General features: G+C 63.7%; 1 protein-coding gene across 1 annotated transcript; it reads left to right on the top strand.

Annotated features, from left to right (window-relative positions):
- The first annotated feature begins 889 nt into the window (after positions 1-889).
- ARRDC2 (arrestin domain containing 2) lies at positions 890-9,910 on the top strand. The gene is made up of 8 exons (XM_077122153.1): positions 890-1,148; positions 7,017-7,083; positions 7,240-7,387; positions 7,627-7,729; positions 7,809-8,065; positions 8,202-8,364; positions 8,471-8,610; positions 8,851-9,910. The coding sequence occupies exons 1-8, from the start codon at positions 890-892 to the stop codon at positions 8,902-8,904; spliced, it is 1,191 nt and encodes a 396-aa protein (XP_076978268.1). The 3' UTR covers positions 8,905-9,910.
- The last annotated feature ends 7,841 nt before the right edge of the window (positions 9,911-17,751 follow it).

Here is a 17,751-nt window from a genome sequence, read left to right as displayed (position 1 = left end):
CCAGAATGAGCCCATGGCGGGAACAGAGGGGGTGCATGCTTCAGGGGAGGGGCCGCGGGCAGGGAGGGGCAGACCCTGGGAGACGGTTCTGGCTGCTCCGATAAGGCCTCTGGCCACCCGGCCAGCTGGGTGGAGGCCAGGCTCAGAGGGTCAGAGTAGACCCAGGGATGAGAAGGGTCTGGGGGGCTGACTGTTGGCCGGGGCCAGGCGTGGGTTCAGTCCTGGTCCAGTGACAGGCCTCAGTTTCCCCGTTTGGGGAAGCAAGTAACCACACATCCAACCGCAACACTCCTGGAAGGGACAGGCCTCCTCCCTCCTGCCAAGTTGCCAAGGGGGTAGGGATGTCAGGCAGCTGCTGGGCCTCTTACTAGCCCCGGGTCGGGCCGGGGAAACTGAGGCCCAGGAGGGGAGGGGCCGATCACAGGAACGCACTGTTGCGCTCAGGAGCAGGTGTGCGCCCCCCTGAGCCCCGCGCTCGGCCGCAGGGAGGTGACGTGTGTCCTGCGCGCCAGGAAGAAATGGACAAAGTGAGGGGGCGGGTCCGGCAGTACCAACGCCCGGAGGCGGGACCGCGGGGGGGAGGGGGCGCCTGGAGCGGGAGGCTGGGCCGAGAGGGTCGGGACCGGACCCCAAGGCCTCGGCCCGTCCCGCGGAGGGCGTGGGGTTTGCGAAGTCCACAACAGGGGCGCGGCCCGCACGGCCCCGGGGCGCGTGAGGGGGTGGCGCGGGTACCAGGAAGTCCCAGGACGCCGCGCGGGCCCCCCCCCCCCCCGCAGCGCGCGGCGGGGGGGCGGAGGGGCCTGGGGGGCGCCCGAGGCTGCGGGGCGGGCGCAGAGACCCGGAGGTCCGCAGACGCCCCTGGCCCGCGCCCGGCCGTGCGTCCCGCGCCATGCGCCCCCACGGCGTGCGCTGCTTCGTGCTGGAGCTGGCGCGCGGCCCGGGCGGCGCGTACCGCGGCGGAGAGTGGCTGTGCGGCCGGGTGCTGCTGGAGACGGCGGCGCCGCTGCGGGTGCGAGCGCTCGACGTGGCGGCCCGCGGCCGGGCGGCCACGCGCTGGCTCGAGGGCCGCAGCGTGGGCGTCCACGCGCTGGCCGGCGACTACGCGGCCGTCGAGACGTACTTGCAGCGGCGGCAGCTACTGCTCCGAGGTGAGCCCCCCTCGGCCGGGACCCCTTTCCCAGGGTCCGGGTGCCCCCGTGCCGCAGTGCAGGATGTCCTCGAACTGGAGGCTGAGCCGCGGGGAGACCTCTCTCCGTTTGCCAGGGCCCCCTGTCCTGCGCTGGGGGAACCCTGGAAGGAGTGCGGAGACTTCCGGGGCCCCCTTTAGCCCAGAGCCCTGGATCCCTGGCTCCACAGGAAAACCCCTCGCAGGAAGCCCCCCCTCACACACGCTGCCTACAGCCTGTGGTTCATCCCTGAGGTGGGGGAGACTGGTGGTTGGGGGGATGCCTCCCCGGAGGGGGAGGAGGCTGGGGGCTGTGTGGGGTGGGAGTCATGCCCAGTGCGTGGCAGGGTCTCAGTCATGTAACCCCCCCAGGCCCACAGCCTGCGGAAGGACTCCGGGAGCGTGGGTACTGTGTGACTTGGGACAGGGCCTGGGCCTCTCTGGGCCTCCTCAGCCACCCCCCTCGGCTAAGCCAGACTTGGCTCTCGCATCTACCAAACGGGCCGGGCGGATGCTGTCCCCCGCCCCGGCGCTGTCGTGCGGCCTCCCCTGACCACCTGGAGGAGCCGGGAGGGTAGAGAGGAGGGGAACGGAGGGGCTGGGAGGTACCTCCTTCCGGGGGTGCCGCAGGGGAAATACTGGGGTGCTCTCACCTGCAGTCCCTGGCCCCACACATTCGCCTGCGGCCGGCCCTGGAGCTCCCCTCCCCCCAACCCCGGAAGCCCTGCAAGCTTCCAGAGCGGAAAGATGAATTAGCCAAGTGGGGGGGGGGGGCACCAGTGGGCCGCCACGCAGCAGTGAACCCCAAACCGGAAGCAAGAAAACACCTGCAGCCAAAAGAATAAAAGCCCGGGGATAAACTAGAGCAGAGAGGTGGAAGAGGTTTACACTGAACACTGGACCGTTACAGGGCTGAGAGCTCTGCATTGCAAGGCTTGAGTGGTGAAGACGGCAGTTCTACCCGAGAGATTTACAGATTCAACACAATCCCAATCAAATCCCAACAGCCTTTGCAGAAATGGGGGGAAAAATTCCTGAAATTCAAATGGAAGGGTGAGGAGCCCCAAGTAGCCAGAACCAACTTTCAAAAAAAGAAAAGTTGGAGCATTGAGTTCCTGACCGCAGGACTCGTTTCAAAGCCTCTGCGATCACGGCAGCGTGGCATTGATGCCAGAGCAGACCAGGAACCCATGGAATAAAATCGACATTCAGAAGTCAACCTCACATCTAGGCCAAGTGATTTTTTTTTTTTTTACTTACAAAACTAGTTAAATTTGGTCTTGAAAATGCTGGAGTCTATATTATACCTTTTCTCATTAATTCATTCGGTTCTAACCTCCTTTAGCTTTAACTGGAAACAAAACAAGACTACTGTACATAAAGTTTAAATTCTGTTGTCCGTTTGTCATTTAATCCTAAGACAATCGACCCTTCCTGCCTTAACAATGAAAAAAAACCCACACAGAAAGCGGTATAATGACTCGACAGTCCAAAAGTTTAGTCTGTTTGACCATCTGATCTCTGTAATTGTGTAGTTGTCATTTAAAATGTACTGTATAAATCTAATGTTTACACTGCAAACATTTTCTTCAGTGATAACTAAGCATGCTTTCTGTGAAATTATTTCCAAGAATTATTTTTCAGAATGTGACTGTATATGTATAGCTGTCACCTTCTGAGTTTGTTTTCTGAAACCTTATCTATATACTTGTAAAAATGTTTGTATAATTTGGTGATAATATAGTTCCCCAAAACATTTATTGCAAAAGTCTATATTAATAGTAGATGGAATAAGTATGAGCCGCTGGCTGTGAACTTTGGATGGATTGTACGAAGTGTGGACATGACTCAATAAAACTGCTTTTTAAAGAATGCTTAAGGGTGGGCCACGGTGGCTCAGTGGCAGAGTTGTCGCCTGCTGTGCCAGAGACCCGGGTTCAGTTCCCGGTGCTGCCCATGCAAAAAGAAAAATGGTAGAAGCCCTTGCGGCCGCAGCGCCTCCTCCCTGCCCGGCCAGAGTTAAAACCACGTAATAGACTCACAGACCCGAAAACTCAGCCACTTCAGTAGGTGATAAACTGCTATTATGGAAGCAACGTGGTCTGAGTTTCAAACATCTGGCGAATTCTGCGCACCGTGGCCTCAGGGAACGGACACTTTCCCAGCGGGGCAGCCGGCGGCCTCAGGAGTGTCCCGCGTGGCAGGTGGTGGCAGGTCCTGGACGCTGATGCCCGTCTCCCTCGGCGGGGGCACAGACCCACACAGGGCGGGGGTGGTAGGGCTCGTCCGGCCATGCCCGGCCACCTGCTGCCGGAGAGCTGCTGCCCCTGCGGCAGACTTGCACTCCGGGGCTGCCCCTCAGCATGGGCTTGCGGCCAGCGTGGAAGGATGTGTAGCCGGAACCCCACTGCCTCCCGTCCTCACCCCGCCGGGTCCATAGCTGCCCTGGACGCGGGCAGCCTCCCTCCTCCAGACACGTTCTCCCTGGAGCCGCCAGGCCCTGCAGGTGCACTGGGAGATATGGGCGGGTCCCCAGGCCCCTGCTGCCGCCTCCAGGCCCCTGCTGCCCCCAAGGCCCCTGCTGCCCCCGAGGCCCCTGCTGACCCCTCCAGGCCCCTGCTGACCCCTGAGGCCCCGCGGACATGCATGCAGCTCCCTGTCCAGCTCGCCTTGACGTGAGTGGCTTCTGTGCCCACAACCTCGGGGAAGCCCCGGGACCCCTTTCTCCCAGGGTGGGAGCGCGTCACTGTGGCCGGGGCTTCCCCCGGACCCCAGGAGAACTGCCCGGTTTGTGACGTGGCCCTGCCCAGGATGCATGGACGGTGTGGACAGAGGCTGGGGTCGCCTGGCTGCCTCTGTGGCCACGCCTCAGTGTGGTAGCTGGGACTGCTCCATCCACGCTCACTCCCGCTAGGCGCACTTGGGACCCGGCCACCGAGCTCCTCCGTTCCCACCGCCCGATGCGCAAGTCCAAGTCCCTTCATCAATGGTGCTGGGGGCCGGGAACCCGCGTGCAGGGCGCAAGGGGCCGGGCACACACCTCACACAGGAGCCAACTCAGGATGGAGCAAAGACCTAAACACCTGGCCGGGCCCAACGCCCAGGAGAGGACAAGACGCAGCCCCGCCCTCAGGGTGGGCCCCCTTGAGAGCTGGGGGGAGGGGGCGCAGACAGAAAGCACCAAGAGAAACCAGCAAGACCCGCAGGGCCCGGACACGCAGGAGAGGACGGTGGGCGTCGGCCATCCCATGTGGGGTGATGGGGTGCAGCACCTGCGCCCCAAGACGCCCTCCCCCAATGCGGTGATTGCCCACCTACTGTAGCGTGTTAAATCCGCGTGGGCACAGGCTGGCCCTTTCCTGGCATTCGCATCCCAGCAGCTTCAGCAAAACAGCAGACGGTTCCTTAGACTTGGCTCCAAAGCCTGGGCAACAAAAGAAAAATACATGAATGAGACTTCCTTAAAATTGAAAACGTCCTTAAAATTGAAAAGACTTTCCTGCCTCCAAAGACTTCATCGAGAGAGTGGACGGTGTGCTGATGGAGAAAATGTTTGGAGCCCAAGAATCGGGTAAGGATTTAATATCCAGAACATGTAACGAACTCCTGCAACGCAACACACAAAGAAACAGCCCAGTTTAAAACAGGCTGAAGTCAGGAGCACGTGTCCCAGAGGACAAGCACAGACGGCCAGGGGGCGGCTGAGTAGATGCTCAGCTTCAGCCACAGGGTGACCGAGCCCCAGCGAGGCAGCTCTCCTACCCTCCAAGATCACTAGCGTTCAAATGAAAAAGAAAGAAAGAAAGGGGGTAACATTGGGGAATTGCAGGCTTCGGAGAGGACGCAGAGAACAGGAAGCTCAGAATTCCTGGAGGGAATGCACAGTGGCCCGGCCCCTCTGGAAGTTCGAGAATTATGTTCAGAGCCAGCATCTGCTGCTAGGTATTGGCCCAAGAGAACTGAGAGCCAGGCTCAGCGGACCGTGTACCCCAGTGTTCACCGGAGTCACCCGCCAACTGGACCCACGCTGGGCAGTCAGCCTGAGGAGATAGGGCACTGGGGACCCGGTGCAGCGGGGTGGCCGGAGCTTGCGGATCTGAAATAACCAGGACACGCAGACTCCTAGAGACAGAAGGTGGGAGGGGCTGACCGGCAGGCAGGGGGAGGGCATGGAGAGGTGCCGAGTGCTGGTGGCGGCTGCAGCACACTGACTGTGATGAACGCCACTGAGCAAGTACTCCAAAGGGGTGAAAATGGAAAATGCTACGTTGTCTTCATTATCACAATACAAATGTAAAAGGGAAAAAACAAAAACGCTGGGGCAAGTGAGCCGGCAGGCCTGCTGTGCCACCCTGGGGAGGCCCTGCCCCTCTCTGGGTCTGTGAAATGGGTCCAGGGTATACCCCCCGCCCCCTCCTGGGTGCCTCCACCTGGCCTCATCCCAGCCCCTGAGCCCCCTCCTCCAGGCAGCCCTTCAGGCTCCGCCCAGCATGCCCCCCAACCTCCCCCATTCCCCTCCTCCTTGTCTGACCTGAACACGGGTGGGGGTGACCGTGATGGGGTCTGCCTCCCCGTGGCGGTCCCGGGGGTCCCTGAGCCAGGCCAGGGTTCCCCCGAGTTGGGAGTTGGCTCTGAGCAGCAGCGCATCCTCGGCACCAGGGGGCACCCTCGCCCTGTGGACTGTGAGGAGACCACTCCCGGCTGCCTTAAAGCCCCGCGTTGGCTCGCCTCTGGAAACTGAGGCCCAGGGAGACATAGCAGGCCTCGTCGCGGGGATACTTGCAGCGTTCCCTGAACCCGCCCCTGCCTGTGGGGCCACTGGGCTTTGGGGTGCCCAGAGTGGGGCCCTAGCGGGCGGGTAGGAGCTTGCTGGAGTCACAGGGTCACAAACGAGGAAAAGGCGGGTTGACCCGAGCTGCTCCGGGACGCACATACAGCCTTTCCAGTCGGGAGCGGAGGGAAACTGCGGCCCCACGAGGTGGTCACTGGCCGGGGTTACCAGACGGTGTCGGTTCCAAGGCGGTCGGGGAGGTGGGCAACAGGCGCCCGAGAGGAGGGCGGCCCCACCCCCTTCCTCCTCCCGCCCCCGTTTCACAGACGGGGAAACTGAGGCTCGGGGCTGGACGTGTCCCGAGTCACGTCTGAGGGGGTGGCCGGCGGGTGACTAGGACTGGGGGCAGAGTGACCGCAGGCTCGGGCCGGCCCCGCCTCTGCCTCTTGACCCCAGGGCCCACGAGAGCCCGATCCTGCCGCCCCGTGCCTCAGTTTCCCCCGGGCTCAGGCGAGGGCCGCTGGGGCCCGTTTTTCCCCTTCGCGCCTGGGCGGAGTCCGCCCCCTCGCCGCGCCATTGGTGGAGCAGCTTCAAGGGCGGGGCCCAGATTCACCCCGCCCCACCCGCTGCGCACAAAGGCGTGGCCCGCGCGGGGGCTGGGAGGCTTGGTCCAGAGCTTGGGCGTGTCAGCTGGCGCCGCGGGTTCGAGGCCCGGCGGCGCGCTCCGCCGCGATGCTGTTCGACAAGGTGAAGGCGTTCGCGGTGCATCTGGACGGGGCGGCCAGCGGCGGCCAGGTCGTAGCGGGCCGCGTGCTGCTGGAACTGGCGGGCGCGGCGCGCGTGGGCGCCCTGAGGCTGCGCGCGCGGGGCTGTGCCCACGCGCACTGGATCGAGTCACGCAGCGCGGGCGCAAGCACCGCGTACACGCAGAGCTTCAGCGAGCGCGTGGAGGTAGTGAGCCACCGCGCCACGCTGTTCGCGCCAGATACGCGCCGGGACCCCGCGCCGCGCGCGCCCCGACAGCGAGGTCCCCGGGCCGCTGGCGCAGCCCCTGAGCCGTCTGCCCTGTCCCTCCCGCAGACACCGGCGAGGCTACGACGCTGCCGCCCGGGCGCCACGAGTTCCCGTTCAGCTTCCAGCTGCCCCCGTAAGTGCGAGGTGCGGGCGCGAGGGGTGCCCCGAAGCCTCCGGCCCTCGACTGCTCTGAGCCCCAAGATTGCTGCCTCTCTCCAGGCTCTCCTCTCCCTACCTTGGGGTCCCCTCGCGTGAGTCTCCACCCCTGAAGCCCCCTCCCGGTCCGCAGGACCCTGGTGACGTCGTTCGAGGGCAAACACGGCAGCGTCCGCTACTGCGTCAAGGCCACGCTGCACCGGCCCTGGGCCCCCGCCCGGCACGCCAGCACCGCCTTCACAGTCATCGAGCCGGTAGATGTCAACACGCCCGCCCTGCTGGTGTGTGGCCGCCCGCCCGGGCCAGGGAGGGGGCAGATTCCACCTGCTGTGTGGCTGTGGCCCAGCATCTCGCCCTCTCTGAGCCTCTGCAGTTGCCGTTTTCGCAGCTTGCTGAGCACAAATTGCTCACTGTTTGGTGGGGCCCATTCTATTTCCGGCTTTGTAAGGCTGGCCTTACCCTGGGTCCGTTTTATAAAACGCTCTGCCCGTGGTGACTGAGGGTATCTCCTCCTTGGCAGGCCCCCCAGGCGGGCACGCGAGAGAAGGTCGCTCGGGCCTGGTACTGTGACCGCGGCCTCATCTCCCTCTCGGCCAGGATCGACCGCAAAGGCTACACGCCAGGTAGCCTCCGGGCGGGGCGGGACATTGGGGGGCCGGAGGGGAGACTGAGGCCCGTCCCCCATCCCGCCACCTGCCGCAGGTGAGGTGATCCCGGTCTTTGCCGAGGTGGACAACAGCTCCAGGTGCGCGGTGCAGCCACTGGCAGTGGTGGTGCAGACGCAGACTTTCATGGCGCGCGGTGCCCGCAAGCAGAAGCGCACGGTGCTGGCCAGCCTGGCTGGAGAGCCCGTGGGCCCCGGGCAGCGTGCGCGGTGGCAGGGGCGGCCACTGCGCATCCCGCCCGTGGGCCCGTCCATCCTGCAGTGCCGCGTGCTGCGTGTGGACTATGCCCTCGTGGTAGGCGTCCCCTGGCGTGGGGTTCCTGGGGGCTGGGGTGGGCCAGGAGCGGGGGAAGTACCTCCTGCAGAAGGAGGGACCCAGCTGGTGTGGCCGAGGCTGCCTGGGCGCTGTCCCTTACGTCTCGCTCCGCCAGGTCTGCGTGAACATCCCTGGCACGTCCAGGCTGCTTCTGGAACTGCCACTGGTCATTGGCACCGTCCCACTGCGCCCTTTCGGCAGCCGCTCGTCCGGCGTGGGCAGCCACGCCAGCCTCCTGATGGACTGGGGGCTGGGGGCACTGCCCGAGAGGCTTGAAGGTGAGTGCCTCCCCACTGCATGGAGTGGGTGGTCGCCATGCCCAACCCCCCCAACCCCACTCTCCCACTGCTCTGCCACCCTGTCCTGTTCTCTTTCCCCCTACAGCCCCTCCTGAGTACTCCGAGGTGGTGGCCGGCCAGGAGGTGGCCCCGGTCCCATCACTGCAGGACCCCAGGGGCCTTGAAGGCCCCTTCTTGGCTTACATCCAGGAGTTCCGTTTCCGCCCACCACCTCTGTATTCTGAGGTAAGCCGGGGGTCTGGGAACCCCCAAGGGCTCTCTGGGACCCCAGGAACCACAGTGGTGTTGGGAGATGCAGAAAAGGCGTTTTATGTTTTAACGGAGAAACTCCTATACATACCTCAGTGCCCGGTCTCACCCCGTGCCCTAGTCTGCTCTGGGTGGCGCCCTTGGTGGCCTCTTCCCTGACCATGTGGGGCTGAGGGGGGGTTTCCTGAGCCTCCAGTTCCCCAACTTTCCGTTCAGGAGGATCCCAATCCACCTGCAGAGGCCATCAGGCCACACTGTATGACCTGCTGAGCGGGACGAAGATCCACATGTTTCTGGTCACCAGTGACCCCGGCGGGCCAGCCTGACTGCTTTGAAGTTGGGGAAACCAAGTCTCAGAGAGGGGTGGGGCTGTTCTGAGGTCACAGGATGGGGAGGAGTCGGGCTGGAACCTGACGTATCCGAACTGCTGTCGTCAAGGCACTGAGTGCCAAGTACTGGATCCGGGAGACTGTTAACCTATCTGTGTCCAGCCTGTGGGCAGTGCTGGGGTCCCACAGGAGCTTCCAGTGTAGGGAGACAGAGCCACATACAGGCATCTCCAGCCTCGTGGGACCAGAGGCTCTCCAGGGCTGGAAGAGTCCTGAGGGGGAGCCCAGAGGGCTTCCCTGAGGAAAGGGCATTTTAAATGGGGCTTTGGTGTACAAATAGGAGTTCAGCAGGCAGGCATGTGAGAGGGAGAAGTTGCAGAAGGTCAGAGCTGGGCGTTGTTTGGAGCCCACTCTCTTCATCTTAGGGGAGTGAAATGGGGGCTCAGGTGGCAGGTGCCACACAGTGGGGTCCAGTGGGTGAGAGGGCCCAGGGTGAGATATTTGGGACGTAGGTCTTAGAGCTACAGGGGACTGTAGGTGGCAGGGGCAGTGAAGCCAGAGATTCCTGGCCCAGGCCAGGACTGTGTAGGGGCTCCCCCAAGTTCCCCGGTGCCCGAGCTGCTGGTGTCAGGCCGCAGGCCCAGGAGTCCCAGTCTGAGGACAAGATGCACAAGGCGGCTACATATTTTCGAAATGGAAAAGTGGTGTCACTTGTCCAAAATGGGCAATGTCAAGACCACAACAGCCAAGCATCGATGCAGGTGGGGCCCTGGGGCAGCCATATGCTGGGGTGACACGGGGAGCCCAGGTGCTAGGGCAGCCCCCTGCCCTGTGTCCTGGCAGGACTGAGCCCCCAGCTGCCTCTGCCTGTAACAGAACATTCCTGTTAGACCTTAAGGACTTGTTCATGTCCGTGCAATTATTTTTAATAAAATTGTGGAGGAAGAGACGGAGCTTACGCTATATTATTTTTAATCCCCAGACAGCGGGCAGCCTACCCGCAGGCACAGCTCTCCTGAGTCCTGAACCTCAGGAGTGAATCCCAGGCCAAGGGGGGATGAGGGGCCTGTCGTCAAGAAGGGGAAGCAGGCTCAGGGCCAAGAGGCTGAGGCAGGGGTGGAGGGGGGTCCCGAGGCTCTTGGGCCCAGAGGGGGCCCAGCCAGGCCTTCAGCCCCGTCCACGAGCTGCCGAGGCAGGGGCTGCGGGCTGGTGGGAGTCTCGTCTCAGGGGCTTTCTGCCATCGAGGTGAAATCCACGGACACAGGGCCCTTCCAGTGGGCAGTTCAGGTCCCTTGGTCCATTCATGCAGCCGCCGCCTCGGTCTCCTTCCAGAACGTTCTTACACCCCAAAGGAGAGCCCAGGCCGCTAGCAGCTCCTCGCCATCCCCGGCAGCCCTGGCCCGGCCTCCTGTCTCAGAGGGATCCCTGTCCTGCACGTCCCGTGCGGCCCTCAAGCCCACCCGTCCGCGGCATCACTCTCCGGCTGCCTGTCGGCTCAGGACTCTGCTCCAGCCCGGCTGAGTGGCTGTGCGTCCACCGTGGCCGACTCGGGCCCCTGCCCACCGCAGCGGTGCCAGCCCCCACGTGCTGGGTGTTCTTTCCGATTCTTGCTAGGTGCCGAGATGGCGCCTCACGAGGAGGGAAACAGGCCGGGAGAGTCAGCTGTCCCACCTGTGGCCCCCAGCCAGGACCCGTTCCTCAGCACCATCCCTCAGGCCGGGGCAGGGCCAGGCGGCGCCCACACGCCCGCTAGAGGGGCCCGGGGGTCTTGGTGGGGATGAGGGCTGGGGGCTAGGGTCACAGTCGCCAGGAGGTCCAGCTCCGGAGCTGCCTGACGCCTGCGGTCACTCAGCCTCTGAGCCTCAGTTTCCCCATCTGAGATGCTAGGACACTCTTCGGTAGCCCCTGGCTAACTGCCCCTCTAGTCTGAGCCTTGTTTCCAGCTGCTCCCTGCCGTGGTCCCCCACTGCCCTGTCCCGTCCCCTCTGCCCCAGGCCGCTGAGCCAGGGGTCAGGTCCCAGGACTGTGGAAGGAGCGTCCCCAGGGCCCAGACCGGCAGCCCGTTGGGGGGTGAATTCCCTGTTGGCCACGGCATCCCAGAGCAAAGATCCAGCTTCAGGTCCCAGGCCCAGGACCCAGGAGCCCCTGGCGTCGAGGCGGACAGCGTCCAGGAGAGGTCCCCCCGAGGGCACAGGCACAGACAGGCCGGGCTGCCCTTGGACCCTCAGGGCGGCGGAATTTGTGGTCCAGGGAAAGGACAGCCGGGGCAGAGCTCCGCCTTCAGGATTCAGGCCCCGTTCCTCCCCCAGACCCTGGGCCCTCCCCACCTGCCCTCCTCCGGCTGTGACTCAGATTCCAAGCTGCCTCCCACCCCAGGGACTTTGCACATGCCATTCTCACTGCCTGATGGGATCTTCCCTGTGGAGCCTCTTGCCCTGCCTGGGCCTCACCTTCTGGGGAACTCCGCCTCCCCCCATCACCTCTCTCTCCCTCCATCCTATCGTCATACGTTCTGGAATTCCTACTTAGACATTCACTTGTTTGTCTGCAGCCTCCCACGGCCCGGGTCCATGGGGCCGGCCCGGGCTGTGTCCTGTGCGTCCAGCACGCGCAGGCAGGCGGGGCTCCTGCGGGCTGAGCGGGGTGCCTGCACCTGGCGAGGGGCCCCCGGGGCGGGAACTGCAAGGCCCCTCACTGTGCGGAGACCCCCACCGCCCTCTCTGAAGGGCACCGCCCCCACCCGCCTACAGGGTGACAGGCAGCCAGGGCTCATTCTGCCAGGGCTGGCAGGGGGCCGAGCTGGGCGTCTGTTCAGGAATCCTCGGGCACCCCACGCCGTCCCCTGGAGCACATTCTGTCCCGAGCAGGGCGCTGGGGACGGCGGGCTCGGGACAGGACGGCTGCGGCCCCCAGCGCTGCCCCCTGCCTGGGGCCGGCTCCCCCCACCCCAGGACCTTGGCACCTGCGAGGGGCCTGCCCGGGACTTCCCAGGCCCCGCACTCCCTGCCCCTCCCCTACCCTAGGGCTGAACGCGCCTGTTTGTGGATGTGGGTCCTATACCCAGGGCCTGATGCTCACAGGAGGGGGCCTGAAGAATGTTCTGGACTGAGGTCAGCTCCTCCCAGTTCAGCGGAGATGCTCCCACCCGGCCCTGCCCAGCCCCGTTCTCGGCCTGGGGGGCCCCTGCCAGGTGCACCATTCGTGCCCTTCACAGCCTGCAGCTTCTCTTGGGTGGGGGCAACATGCAGAGCAGCCACATGCACCGGCGGGCAATGCGGGCAAGAGTGGGTGCCCGAGGGCACACACTGGCACAGGTAGGACAGGTGGGTCCAGTAGGCTTTGATTCACAGGTGGGGGCCACACATGGGATCTGAGCGCCGCCCGCACCCCCCAGCCCTGTGAACCCCCCATAGCCCTGTGCCCCCCCTAGCCCCATGCACCCCCAATCCTGTGCTCCTTCCTCCTGGAAGCCCTCCCTGTTTTCCTAGTTCTACTTTTCTCACCATGGAGGCAAAGACGCCCGTTACCCTGAAGGCGACTGGCCCAGCTGGAGTCTCTTGCCCAGCGCTGAACCAATAGCTCTGGGATCAAAGGCTCTAATTAGCCAGATTTGAGTCCTGTGTCCACATGGAGGGGGGCTCGGCACCCCAAACCTGGGGGGCAGAGGGGGCCCACACCCCTGCAGATGCTTTCTTTTTTTAAAAAATTAATTTATTAATTAAAAAAATAAAGAAACAAAATAAAACAACATACATAATCAGTAATTCACAATATGCAGATGCTTTCTTCAAAAACTAATTGTGAGTCGAGAGATTATTCTTAAGCATTAAGTAGATATCACCTTGTTAGTCAAGATGTGATGGAGAGGCTGGAGGGAACTGCCTGAAAATGTAGAGCTGTGTTCCAGTAGCCTTGTTTCTTGAAGATGATCGTATAATGATATAGCTTTCACAGTGTGACTGTGTGATTGTGAAAACCTTGTGTCTGATGCTCCTTTTATCTACTTGTCAACAGACGAGTAAAACATATGGAATAAAAATAAATAATAGGGGGAACAAATGTTAAAATAAATTTAGTTTAAAAAACCCAATTGTGGTAACGCATATGACATGAAATTTGCCATTTTAGCCATTGTTTTTTGGGGTGCATGGGCAGGGCATCAAACGCAGGTCTCTGGCATGATGGGCAGCGAGGGGACACAGGGCCAGAGGGGCACAGGGCTTTGACACACGAAGAAGAGGCCACCACAGGGACCACATTGGCAGGAGAGAGCCAGGTGTGTCTCCAGGCACCCAGGGCGCAGTGGCACGGGGTTGGAAGCTGCGGGCATGCCTGTTTCTTTGCTCCTGGCCTCAGTTCTTTCACCCCCTCCCCGAGGACAGGACCGAATCTGCTTGGTTGGCTGCTAGCGCGTGGGGTGCAGGCTATGGGGCCAAAGGGAGCCAGACTGCCTACTCCCTGTGTGTGCTGGGCCAAGTGGCCTCCGCTGCTGAGCCTCGGTTCCCTGTCCTGTAATTGGGACCAATCTTGCAGTGACCTCACTTGCCCAGGGGCGCTCAGAAGACGGACTTGCCTGAATTCTGACCCAGGCCTGTCTGGACGCCCATGGACAGAGGAAGCATCAGGGGGTGAGTCTAGCCTGGGTCACTCAAGCCACACGGCCTAGATGGGGCTGGACCTCATGTTCCTGGCATGCCTTTCTCTGGCCGGCAAACTTCTACTCACCCTTCAAAGCCCCAGCCCCAAGGCCCCCTTTCCCCAGCTGAGCCTGGCTCCTGGCTCCACTCTGGCCCCCCAGCCCTGTCCCTCTGCCTGGGCCAGTCCTGCCTCTGGGCTCAGGGTACTGCATCCAGCAGGGGCACAGGCCACATCTGGCCCCGGAGCGTCCTGATGCGTCACCCTTGGGACCAGCCGCGTTCCGTGGCTCGGGAGGGCAGGCGGGATATTGGCTCTACACACACCTAGGCCAGGGCCTGGCTGCCCGAGCCCACCCCTGCTGCAGCATCTATGGTCACGATGAGAGCCCCAAGCTCCTGCCGGGCGCTGGGGGTCCCGTCCCAGGCTCAGCACCCCACTCCGGGGCACCCCCCACCCCAGCAGCATGCGTTCTTCTAGGGAAACCACCCACGACGCCCAGACTCGGATTTCACGCCACTGTCTGTGTCATCCATTGTTCTTTTGATATTTTTGCAACCATTAGAAAATGTGAAAAAACCACATTCCTCTCTCGCCGGCCAGAGCTGACGCTCGCCAGCTGTTCCCCGGGCGTCCGCACTGCCCAGTGCAAAGTCGCTGGGCATGGGGATGGCACGGCCTGCCCGGAACCTGCTGGCGACGGCGGCTCACAGCACAGCCCAGAGCTGGACGGAGGCGGCCAGGCCCTGCGCTGGCTGCCAGCCGGCCAAGGACACTGTTTACCGAGGATCGGGTGACGGCCGTCAGGGTATCGGATCACGGGAGAGGCGCCCAGCCGCGGCGGGAACAGGACCCGGAGAGCTGCCCACGGGGCCTGGCCTCCTGCCTGTGCCAGGTGCTTCGGTTCTCTCCATGCCCCAGGCTGGGCCACCGCAGGCTCCTCACTTAACCTCTCTGGGTCTCTGCCTCCCGGACAGGAGAATGCACATGGGGATGGACTGGGAGTGGCAGGATATAAGGCAGGGCTCCCAGTTCAAGCTGAACGTCAGATAAACAACAAAAGCTGTCTAAGTATATCCCACGCAGAGTGGGACATACGTACACTTCAACGATCATTTGCAGCTTGGAATTCCGACTTAGCCAGGTCCACTGTGTGCAGAGGCACCTCCCCACATTGGCGGGGGGCGGGGGTGGGGGGGCGTCTGGTGATCCCCAGACACAGAGAAAGTTCCAGATATGACACCCCTGCCCCTGACTCCCAGCCTGCAGGGATGGCCCCGAGTGAGGGCTGATGCTGGTGCGTTGTTGGCCCTCTCCGAAGATGGGGCGAGGATGACAGAACAGGCCCAGGGCTGTCCCCCCAGGGTGTCCAGGGGCGGGAGGGGTGCAAAGCTCCTGCTGATGGCTGCACCCCAGCTCCCCCGACCGGCCCCAACGAATGAGGGGCGAGTTCGGTAAAACTGTTCCGGGTTCGGTGGTTGATCGCGCGCTGCTTGCTGGGCTGCTGTGGTGTGGCAGGCTGTCAGGGACAACCGGGCACCCCAGCACGCGGCCCCTGCTCCCCCGTCCACGTCCACGTCCCGTAATCACCGTGAAGGCAGAATTATGGCCTGGGCAAGACCTGCCAAAGGGAAGTGCTGGTGCCAGGGCAGCTGGAAGGCCTCCCTGGAAGAGGGGGCGCCCGGCGAGCCCCAGGGGAGGAGGCCGCTGGTCCAGACAGGAGACAGAGCAACCGGGCAGGCACGACAGGGTCCTGGGGCACCATGGGAACTGCCTGAGGCCCGTGTGTGCGGAGCCCCCGACCACCCCGCGGGCGCCAGCAGAGGGCGGCAGGTCCCAGGCTCCAGTCACCGGAGGTCGTGGCACCCTCATCATCCCCGAGGGCCTGGCACCCCGGAATTCCCCGAGCCGCTCAGCCCCCGCCGTGGGCCACCGCGGCGACACGGAGCAGCTGGGACGAGCCATCAGGAGCGGGCGGCATGAGTAAGTCCTGCCGGGATAAACGCGACCCACAGCTGTTTATACGTGGGAGCCCAACGTGCAGCCGTGCAGTGCTTTGGGCCCCCCAACAGCCGGACACGGGCTCTCCACCCAGGAGGAGGTAGTGAGGGGGAGGTGTGGGGCGGCCTGGGGGCAGTCTGTGGGGGTGGGGAGGAAGCCATGCAGGGGGCTGCACCAGGCGTGAGGTGGGGCAGGTGCGGGGTACGTTTTTGTGTGTCTGAAGGGGGCTGAAGAGGGGAGGACCCCACAGTGGGGGGTCCCCGGGCTGGCTGCTGTCCCTGGGCCCCCGCTACACTCGGGGCGGCCGCGGCCCCCTGTCCAGCCCCTGGTCCACTCTAGGCGTCTCTCTCCAGCGTTCCAGCCCTGCAGTAGGACACGCCTCACGCAGCTCATCCACTCCCCATGACAGCACAGCACGGCCAGGGAAACCGAGGCCCAGAGGGGCGGGGTGTCGTGGTCAGCGGGGCCCTGGGCGCGGGGTCACTCCCTCGGGACTTGCTGTCCAGCGCCGGCCCGGGTGGGCACAGCGTGTGCCAGGAACTCAGGGCTCCGAATCTGCGTCCGGGTCTTGGGCACCCCAGCTCGCCCCGCCCTCCAAGGCGCCCCTGCAGCTGAACGACACCCTGGACGTGAGGCCCCAGCTTCGGGGAGGGACGTGGGCCAGCGCCAGGCCAAGAACCGGCTCCGGGGGACATCGCCCGCTTGTGGAGATGGACACACCAGCCTGATCGCTCAAGAAGCAGCCTCAGTTTCCCCTGAGGGGCCCTGTGTCTCGGGGTGGGGGTGGGGCCCTCAGGCTTCAAGGTCAGCGAGGGGGTCCGTGTAGCTGGAGGTGGGGGGCTGAGGTCTGGGCTTGCTGGGGGGCCGGGTCTGAGCTGACTTGGGTGCTGGGGCCCTGGGGAGCCTCGGGACAGGGTTGAGGGGTCAGAGGTGGAAACAGACAGGGAGAGACGAGAGGGGAGGTGACACAGGGGTACGAGCTCGCCCTCACCAGCGGGCAGGGACAGGGGGGTCATCCTCAGGCCCAGACATGACCTCAGGTCTCCTCCTTCTGCCTCTCACAGCTCAACACCCCATTTCACTGATGGGGAAACTGAGGCTGGAGGGGTCGGTCCACTGGTTGGAGGAAGAGCCATGCGAACCGAAGGCGTGACTCCCCCCCCAGCCCCCAGCCCAGAGGCACCAGAAGCTCCCCAGGAGCAACAAGGCTGCCCCCTCGCTCCCCAGCTTATCCCCCAGCAAACCCTGCCAAGTTTCCACGCGCCCCTCCCTCCATGGTGCTGCTTTTCTTCCCCCCATGGCCACAGGCAGAACCAGTCAAGCAGGGTCAGGCTCCCCCAACAGAAGCCCAGGCCCCTCCCCTCCCGGCGGCCCCCCCCAGCAGCCATGCCCTCCTCTGGCTCCAGCCTGCTCCCAGGGCCTGCGCATTCACTGTCTCAGCTCCTCTCCACTGCCTCCTCCAGGAAGTCCTCCCAGGCATTCTTGAGATCTGCAACCCCCACCCAACCCAGAGCCCCCCAGGACACCCTAGGTCGGGCTGTCCTAGACAGAGCCTGGTATACAGTCGGTGCTCCACACTGACTTCCTGGATGAATGAGGCGCTGAGCTTTGAAATGGGGGCAGTGGACACCTGGGCTACTGGGGGCCACCCTGTGTGCTGGTATTTCCCTGAGGTGCTGGACCTGGGAAAGCCCTGGGCCCTAACTGCCTGGAGACTCCGTCCCACCCCAGGGGCCAGGCCACCCCCATGTGGCCACTGACCTGCGTCCCTTCCTCCCTGCCGGCTGGGCCCCGCCCAGATCAAGACCCTCGAGAATGAAGGGGAGGGGTCCAGGCCCTCGGGGTCCTCAACCAGAGGCACACGTGGGGAAACCGAGGCCCTAGGGGAGTGGTGGGGCCGGACCTCTGAGCTCCTGCCTCTGTGCATCAGAAACCTCAGCTCCTCTGGCCGCAACTCATTGGTTCTGGGTCTAAGGGCGCTCCCTGCCCCCCATGGACACGGGAAAAGTCTGTCTGCAAACCGGAGGCAGGCGGGACGGCCCGCTGCTGCCCCTTGCTGGCCGTGGGGGGTAATACACTCGTCTCAGGGGAAAAGTCTGTCTGCAAACCGGAGGCAGGCGGGACGGGCCGCTGCTGCCCCTTGCTGGCCGTG

Source organism: Tamandua tetradactyla, chromosome 11 (genome assembly GCF_023851605.1).
Source record: "Tamandua tetradactyla isolate mTamTet1 chromosome 11, mTamTet1.pri, whole genome shotgun sequence".
NCBI lineage: Eukaryota > Metazoa > Chordata > Mammalia > Pilosa > Myrmecophagidae > Tamandua > Tamandua tetradactyla.
Note: the sequence above shows the minus strand (reverse complement) of the source record. Positions and strands in the feature narration are given on the sequence as shown.